General features: G+C 33.7%; 1 protein-coding gene and 1 long non-coding RNA gene across 2 annotated transcripts; one reads left to right on the forward strand and one right to left on the reverse strand.

The window, feature by feature from the left end:
• Nucleotides 1-2,287: 2,287 nt before the first annotated feature.
• LOC144476309 (uncharacterized) lies at nucleotides 2,288-3,051 on the forward strand. The gene is made up of 3 exons (XR_013494995.1): nucleotides 2,288-2,398; nucleotides 2,463-2,507; nucleotides 2,924-3,051. It is a non-coding gene; the product is annotated as an uncharacterized LOC144476309 (long non-coding RNA).
• Nucleotides 3,052-3,908: 857 nt separating this feature from the next.
• Gen (XPG-like endonuclease) lies at nucleotides 3,909-7,155 on the reverse strand. Its single transcript, XM_078192141.1, has 6 exons — nucleotides 6,998-7,155; nucleotides 6,641-6,917; nucleotides 6,027-6,313; nucleotides 5,769-5,930; nucleotides 5,533-5,698; nucleotides 3,909-5,461 (listed from the first exon to the last, which is right to left on the reverse strand). Exons 1-6 carry the CDS (start codon nucleotides 7,153-7,155, stop codon nucleotides 4,355-4,357), a joined length of 2,157 nt encoding a protein of 718 aa, XP_078048267.1. The 3' UTR covers nucleotides 3,909-4,354.
• Between the last annotated feature and the right edge of the window lie 2,298 nt (nucleotides 7,156-9,453).

The raw sequence follows: 9,453 nt of genomic DNA on the forward strand, positions 1-9,453 counted from the left end.
GATAGAGAATCAAGCAATTTTAATAGCAATTGACAATTTTTAATTTTATATTTTTACTAGAATAATATATCTATGAGGCACCAATTAGAAACCAATGTATGGGTTGTATTAAAATGATACAGAAAAAATACCGAAAACCGTATGTCTATTTCGATATGGTATATTTCAGACGGAGAATTTAAAAGTTACGGTCGATCACGCGGATGCAATGGTCCGATTATATTCATAATGTGAATAAATAAAAAACGAGTAATATCATGAAGCGATATGTACGTACGTGCGTTCCTGCTTCGTGGCGTCGCGTCGGTCAGAATCACTCGAAAGAATGACATTCGACCCAGGGCTCGCAAGCCACTTGAATTTCAGATGTTTTCCCCACCTCAGAGGTTTTCTTTCCTTCTTTCCTTCGTGTGAATTAAGAAAGAATATGTATACTTTATCCATTGAATTTGTTTCCTGATAATTGAACATTTTCGCATATCATTTTATTAATAATGTCGATAGTTCAACATGTTTGCAGCATCGGTGTGTCACTCTTTTGAATTGCGGATATTTCATGACTACCACAGCTTATGTATATTTTGTTTACCACTACATGATCTTATCATTGCTGTAGGAATAACAACCGCTTAAGGCATATGTACAGATCGGGTCTTCCGTCTATTGAGAATGCCTCAAGCAAGACATCTCGTGTTATCGATTCACATTGGACTATGTCAATTAATATAATGAAATCGCAAAATACAATGAACAACGATAATCCAATCATTATGTATATAAAAGAATTTGTTAACAACGATCATGTTTCTTATTACGCCAACGTATGTATGTAATGTTTGTTACATTGCACGAATATGCGGAGTGCACTTCTTCAACTTGATTGCAATGACCAATTAAAAATTTTAGCAGATGATTATATGAATAAGAAAAGTACCTCACTGAGTTCTTATGCAGTACGTGAACTAGTAGGCGGTACATTCATACAAAATGTTCAACAGGACGCATCAGAATTTCTGCTCACATTAAACCAACACGTGCATGAGTTAAAATTGATAACGGAACATTAATTATCTCGTACTATCCGTTGTACAACTTGCAACCATACGATAGTTACACATGAAAAAAGTTATATTTTATCTGTGTCAATACCGACGATAAATACGACGAAAAGCATGAACCTCGAAGAAATGGTATCGGCAACATTTTCAAAATGGCATGCTTTCGATAGTCCATGCGAGCATTGTGGAAGTAGCAGGATACATAAAGCTGACATAACATCTGCTAGTCAGCTCGTAATAATTCATATAAAGATATTTTCCGTTCAGAATCAGATGGTTTCAAAAATTAATAACGCGAACATCAAGGCTGTTCCTAATACGATATTGCACATAGCGTTGAAGTCGTACAAAGTTATTAGTGCCATTCTGCATCATGGCGAATCTATTAATAAAGGGCATTACACCTGCCTCCTAAGACAAAAGAATTCTAAATGGATACATGCCGATGATTGTAACATTCGTCTGACACGTTGGCCACGATGTGCCAAAGACGCTTATATGTTTATCTTAGATAATATATCGCAATAGACTATCATCTTAGAATCATCTGTCTTAGAAAATATATCGCAATCGCAATATACTATCATAAAACATATCATGATATGAAAAAGACAAGTACTGCAGCAACACAATAACAATAGCAAAAAGAAGTGAAATCCCAATAAAAAACATTACCAGGGCAACGTAAAATAGGCCAAGTAGTTGAGATTGCTTGGGACTTTGGTTCTCACAAAAGAACTCCGACAAATTAACCCACAAAAAGTCTCCGCAACAATGAATTCACGCAAACAAGCATACAGAAGATATCAACGTAAAACAATTGGTCACCCAAAGGAGCATTCTGTATGCTTGTTTGCGTGAATTCATTGTTGTGGAGACTTTTTGTGGGTTAATTTGTCGGAGTTTTTTTGTGAGAACCAAAGTCCCAAGCAATCTCAACTACTTGGCCTATTTTACGTTGCCCTGGTAATGTTTTTTATTGGGATAAGATACTATCACGACTCGTGTACTCAATTTTTCTCAGATTTTTTGCTCGTCTGCAACATTGGAAATAATGTAAGACAACGCATATAGAGTTTAACGACAGTATAAAAATTATCTTTAAAGTTAAACGTGATTCTAAAATCGTGTGTATGATGAGTCACAATGTCTTTAAATTTAGTTACATATGCAATAATGTTGGCGTAGCGAATATATAAGCAACATCGGAGAAACATTCATGCATGTTAAACGAAACGTTGAATCGTATATGGATAAACATGTCTAAAGTAGTTCGCTCCGCTTTCTTCCCTACTTTCGTCCTCTTAATTTTAGGATCTTTTTGGATGGCAACGGCAGAAGTAAGTCGATCAAATATTATTGTTAATTCAAATATATCTATAATAATATTACGGATTTTTATAGGCGGTCGAATGCAATTGTCAAGCACCTATAGGTTGGCGATGTCGGGTATAATTATATTGAATTATTTAATACACAGACTGTCCCAAAATTTTCTCGTTATACCCAGAATTTCCTCTATTAAAAAGAAATAATATTTGAGGTGATTTAAAGTTAGTTTTTCCTGAGCGACAATGTTGTCCGCAATTTCATTAACGAGTTATTTCGAAGCATACAGATCAACCAGACAGCAACCACAGTGGTTGAATTTGTCTCTGAAACGATTCGTGACGCATATTGCCCACGTGGTTGGGGTGTCGCGTCCGCTGTACACATACTGTGAGGTTTGCTCTTATTGTTATGGGAAAAATTTCTAAAAATGTTATATGAAAACAGCCAGGTGCAACGAGAGTTTTGGCTTGCCCTGTATCATAACTCATATGTTATGAATACTGATCTTAATGTTTTTTTTATTTTATTTTCAGCGACTATGTCAAGGTTAAGGAATTGAAGATACATCACACGATGATAGCATATCGATGAGAATTAGAATATGCATTAAAATTGTTTAACATGTAATAGGTTCGACCTGTCACATGTAAAAATAAAAAATTCACATAACAAAGAGTATACATATTGATTTATCGAACCAAACAAGAATGTTCCGTCCTACAACGGAATTATGCCCTTCGATTAGTTTATTTCCCTTCTTCAAATTCCGGGTTTTCCAATTTAGAAGGCTATTACTTTAGTGCCCTTTTTACATCGCGAAATGACATTAAGAAATCGCTTTATTAGTACAGCCGATCATAAAGTGATTTCTTCAAAATTGTTTCTAGTCGTCCATCGATTATACGAATTTCTATTCCTAATGAAACCTTCTAGTACTCTCTTGTCTGTTTTACTATCTAATGTTTAAACAGAACTAACTAACACAGCTCAAGATTAAGCGAAACTTTCGAAGCACAAATATTAGATAATCTTCATGCAGATGTGTTAGACGTGATAGCAGGAAAGTTTGAAATTCTTGAATAAGCTGACAAGGGTTATGACTTACCTGAGGTTCTTCAGATAATCATTACGCGTGGAACTTGACGATTGATTTTGTACGCGTGGCTACGAGACGTCTTAAAGGAGCGAAATACTACGCTTCTTCGAGACGGTACAAAAGGAGAACATTCCATCGAAAATCTTCACAACTCGGAATTATCTATGATTAATTAAGATGTCAGTGTTTGGTGATGTTGTTGCGAAAATTAATTTCATTTTAACCATACAATTCATACTCGAGGACCCTCCGATCGCATCCCTTACTCGATATGGTCATTGGCCTGTGATCAGCCGAACATTGTACCGGGTCAGTGTATCGTCATCGCGAATCATGATCGACATTTCCGAGCAATAAATGTACTCTAAATTAAATAAGTGAGTTTTATTTTATATTTATTACTTTATATTTACAACTTTATATAAATGATATTCTTTACAATTCTTGTACAAATTTGCCAAGTTCACGCTCTGTGACTTGTTCATTGGTTCGAACACTTGCTGAAACCGTCGCCACAAAGCATGGTTTAGCTCGCTGACAGGACTTCATTGCAGCACGTTGAAAAATCGCGCACCCGTCTCTCATTGGCTACTATTTTTCAGTAATAACCCGTAAATAAAGCCGCGGATTGCATTTTCGATAAGGAAAAAGTTACTCCAAATGATCTCAGGAATCTCTCATTTCCCGGAGTTACAATAATTTTGATACACCCTGTATACAATTCTTTGTACGAAGGTAGTATACATATTTACACATAGATATTGTATAGGGTATATTATCACTGGGTGACTTGATGCTATATTTGATAAAATAAAATTTATTTGTTGTGAAAACATTGAAGTTTTGTTGCACATTCCTACATACAGTGTCATTTGCTTTCTGGATCTGTGTCATTCATGAGATTATCGAATCCTAAACTAAATCTATGCGACGTGTCTATTGATTTTTTCGGTATTCCCAACTTATCACCGACGATTAATCTTTGATTAAGTGGCACATAAGATTCATTTATATTCGCGAATTCATCGACAGACTGGTCGTAAGTTGTAGTACTTTCGCGATACTTGTTAGATTCTGGTTCACTGTTAATTTCTTTATAAATTTTATAATAGTTTCCGGTATTGTCCATGTTGAAATTTAATTCGCTTATAGACGTTTCATTAAATTGAAACACTTTTTTCTGGTTGCATATGTTATCAATGATTTCTGTCATATTTAAATCGTGATCATCGTTATCGCTGACAAAATCATCTGGCGAAAGTTCATTGAACATTTTGTCCAGGGTACAATTTAATTTGGGATTTACATTCTCTAATCGTAAAACCTTATCAAACTGAGGGCCCCGTTTCGCTTGATTACCACTATGTCGTGTTGCCTGTTGCTTCTCTCCTCTTTTACACCTCTTCGGAGTGATGCTTAATCGATCAAGTGATCGCTCTAATGCCAAGACAGGATTTTTCAAAATAAATTCATCGATCTTTCTATTATCATCAACATTTACGGTATCCTTGATGCCTTTCTTCCGGCCCTTTCCCTTTCTATTTTTCTCTATGTTCTCGTTATTCGCGTTGTTTGACTTCTTCTTAGTTGGTCTCTTTTTCGCTTTCAGATTTCTCGCGTTTTCAAATGTTTCGACCAATTCCGGATAACAATTCGACACCATTGCCTGCGGTTCGATGGTAGTCAACTCCGCAAGGGGATCGACATTTTCATCGTCGTGTTCTTCGTACAGCGCCAAACATTCTCTCAATCTTTCAACAATGCTGTGATCATTCTGCCAAATGACTTCGTAACTCGCAACAGATCTTATATTTCGAATTTTCTTTATCGCTTCAGGTAGGAATAGATTGGGTATCGACAATCGATCGTCGGGTGAAATATTTGATAAATGCAACAATTGCCAACGGGTCACCAAGGGAAACAATTTTTCAAACGTGTATTGTGGCTCCCAGGTTAAATGTTTTTCCATAAACACCTAATTGCACAGACAGTTGTCAGTTCAATTAATATACTTATACTATTGCAGTTTTCTAAAAGTAAACTTACTATCAATTCACTCATGTTCGGTTGTTTCCACTGAAGATCCACTTTCGTGGGTACCGAGTCCTTCCTAATCAAGAATTCATCTAACAATGCCTGATCAGGAAAATTCTCTACGAGAAGAGCTTTCTTTCGTAAATTAATTTCGTTCAATATTAGCGCTCTCGTTTCTCTGAAAAAAGAATACATAGAAGTAAATATTATACTTACCTTGATCCACACGTGCGACATAAAGAGCTTACTTATAAGAGTCATTGCACTTTACAATAGTTCCGCAATCTACGCAACCTGATTTCGTATGCTTTTGTACTTTACCGCTGTGACCGCAGGATGTGCACAGATTTGGATTTTGTAGTTCTGCTTCTCTTCTATCTAAATCATCGTCTGTTCTCCAGCTTTTTAATCTGCAAAGATAATATTTGTTAAGTAACTTTATATTAAATAAATTAATTATATTCATTAAACTGTATCGTACATATTTATTCAGTATCTTTGTATACCTTTTAAGTACATCCTCGTCATTAATATTTTTAAACAGTTTCATAGCAGCTTCTTTGCCAACACCACTTAATCCATCGTTATAATCGCATCCACATAATAAAGCTAGTGCTATCATTTTATTCCTTCCCAAATCCAGCAATTGTTCTATCTTTTCTATGTTATACTCATCTACTGCACCACCAGTACCACCTCTATTTCCTTGAGCACTTGTGCAGAAGTTTCTATACACAATTTTTGCTCCGTACAAAAAGCAATCGCTGTCCTGACTTATGCATCCATCAACAAGCTGAAAAATAAAGGTTGCGATTTATTATAATACATCAATGACTTAAAAATCTATATTTTAAATGTATGTAAACATAGGCTATAAGAAAATTGTGATTTCTATATAAACATTTTAGAATGTTTACACAAGCAATGTAATACCCATACGTTAACTAATACAATCTAATTCATTGTAAATAATTCATTATTCCTCACATTATACAAAGTTTTAGATGGAATAAATACATGAAAATCCTAAGTTATAATTTCCTGTGTGCATGTGAATATGCATAGTCAAATTCAACTTGAAGCATACTTTTCTGTTCTATAAGCAAAAATTTATACATACTCCATCTTGATTCAGGTAAGCACACATCGCTTCAGCTTCTCCATCCCCTTGTACGCAAGCCAAGCCCATATGCATGAGCATTTCTTTGCACTCTTTGAGTATTCTATTGAATTGCGATCTCCCTCCCTTTTTCATAGTATTCCTTTCTCTGAATCCATGACGAATATCGTTCCTTTTTGCAATAGTGTTGTGTTTCAAAGTAGGTGCTTTTCCCTCTAGCACGAAAATCGGAGATATTCCTTGTAAAAGCAGGAACGCTGTTCGAAAATACAAGTTCCTGTAATCAATGCGTTATCAAATATACAGTGCTAATTGTTATAAATTGAAAATGAATAGCTCGAAAAACAGTTAACAAACCTGAGATACATTTTCGGCTGAGCCGAATTGTCAGCGATCGTTTGACTGTCCACGATCCAGCAGCTCAGATCGATAGCTATTGTCTTCCCTTGGAGTTCAAACAAAGGCTTTCTCTCGCATAAAGGCGATAGAATATTCCAAAGATCTTTCACTCCCATTTCAAACGCTTTGAATTAAATTTGTAAACAACTGCGGTCATGCAACCTGACGCGCCATCTAAACGTAACCAGATGTAGTTAATCTAGTAAGTTTTTAGTCTGGTTATAAATCTATATAGAAACGAAACTGTGGTGACTGTACTGAAAGAGAAAATTACTTTACCTGCAGAACGAATTTACAGGTGTACATTTAATTAATCTATTATATAAAAATAAGTCGAGTTTTCCTTCCTGACGCTATAACTCCAGAACGCACGAACCGATTTCCACGGTTTTGCATTCGTTGGAAAGGTCTCGGGCTCCGTGAGGTTTATAGCAACCAAAATTCTGGAAAAATTTCAACAGAAAAGCAGGAAAACAGGGAAAATCATTTTTCACATACAGCGCCATCTCTGATACATAGCATGTACTACAAACCAATATGGTTTATAAAACAAAAAAAATAACTTTTCTTCATTTTTTAATCCCCAAACGAAATATTACAAAAAACGAAGCCATCTGGTGGCGAAACGAAGTTCGCCCGGTTTGCTAGTAATTTATATAATTGCTTCCACAGTTTCTTGAGTTTTTAATATTAGAAGTGTTTGCTAGTAGACAACAGATCTTTAGTCAAATGCATAGTTTTATATGAGACATGTTTAATGTAACTTAAATTTAAGACAATTTAATAGATACGTATAGTATAAATAATATAATGTTCAATACAATTCATTGAAAACATTGAATTACATATTTTTTATTCACTTAACGATTAAACAATTAACAAAGATTGTTCTTGTTAATGTTAAATTTAAATTTGGATGTTCTATTATCATTGTTTAAATTGTGTTTCATGTTAGTACACAGTATTTTTTAAATATTGATTAAGTATAGGTAACATTGGGCATGTATGTATGTAAACTATTGAGAATAAAAATTTAAATACGTCGAGTTTTATTTTACTTTTCTTTAGAAGATAAGCAACTGTATTTCATCATTGATTATTTCTTAATGATGTTTGCTCAGTGTTTAATTCTCTTGGAAAGTATCTATTACGTACAATAATCTGTACTTTCCACTTAAAATTAGATTTCCATATAAAAATAGGTATCTATTAATCTAATCTATCCCGACTGGATGTATTACTTTTCATAATAACTTTCATAAATCTCCAAGCACTTATCTCGTGAGGAAATGAACGATATTATTTTCAATTTTATCGATCAATTGCAGAAAGATATGTGTTCTTCATAATTCATAAAGGTATTCCTTGCGATAATAATCGTTTGTAATCATATTAGAAATCAAATAACGTTTTGTTTCAGCTAATTCGAATAATAAATGCTAAATATTCAAAAAGACATTCTATAATATTTCCTGTAAAGTAATAATATTCAATAGCAAAGAAGAAATTACGAAAAACATGCTCAGTACAAGTAATGACGTATATTCATGAGGGCTTGGGACAATTTGAAATAGTTTGATATAAAATAGTAATCATTGACATATTTGCATAAGCAAATACTATTTTTAGAAAACCTAAGAAAATACGATCGGAAATGCTATACCTGGATTCAAATGTAAAAAATAATGAATAGAGAATAAGATACACAAATTTTAAAAAGTAAAGCTATTTCGCAACTGTCATTTGCGATCTTTTATTCGAATAATTTACTATAATAATATTAATACCCCAACAAAATTCATTAAAAGATAGTATGTTCGAAAAGTGTACGCTTTTTAAAGCAAACAAAGTAAATTAATAACTTATATAATATATATTTATATAGAAAATAAACGACTTATGTTACCGATAATTTCAGTCACTTATAAACGATATAAATGCCCTATATTATCGATAAAAGTACTGGTACTAGTAAATAGTAAAAAATAGTAAAAAGTAAATGGTACTATAAGAAGCTAAAGGACAGAAACTTCTTACTTGCAATGCTATTAGTTCCAATACCATTATGCTAAGTACTATTCTGTGAAATATTATTTTCCTATATTTTATTTCAATAATTATTTCACATTTCCATATGTAACTACACAGAGGAAAGAAATATTTACATTCTATTTACTCTTTCGTATTTAATATCTTTCTTCAGCCCCAGTATTCATTATTATCAGTTGAGTGATACCTGGAAGCGGTATAACAGATATTTTCAGATACAATGAAATTCATTGAAAGTAACATTGCAATAACTGACCGTCTTATCAATCTATTAAACTACTGATATAGTATTTGCCTCTTGTAAGGTGTATCATACGATCGCTACTTTGAGTGCGATAAGATTGTTAATAGATATCGACTTGCAG

This window comes from Augochlora pura, chromosome 10 (genome assembly GCF_028453695.1).
Source record: "Augochlora pura isolate Apur16 chromosome 10, APUR_v2.2.1, whole genome shotgun sequence".
NCBI lineage: Eukaryota > Metazoa > Arthropoda > Insecta > Hymenoptera > Halictidae > Augochlora > Augochlora pura.

Excerpts from the sequence above, each read along its gene's own strand:
- Gen (XM_078192141.1), bottom strand. The coding sequence starts at position 7,155 with ATGGGAGTGAAAGATCTTTGGAATATTCTATCGCCTTTATGCGAGAGA. Across the intron at positions 5,931-6,026 it reads GACGAGGATGTACTTAAAAG|ATTAAAAAGCTGGAGAACAG; the intron begins GTATACAAAGAT and ends TTATCTTTGCAG. Across the intron at positions 5,699-5,768 it reads AAGTGCAATGACTCTTATAA|AGAAACGAGAGCGCTAATAT; the intron begins GTAAGCTCTTTA and ends TTCTTTTTTCAG.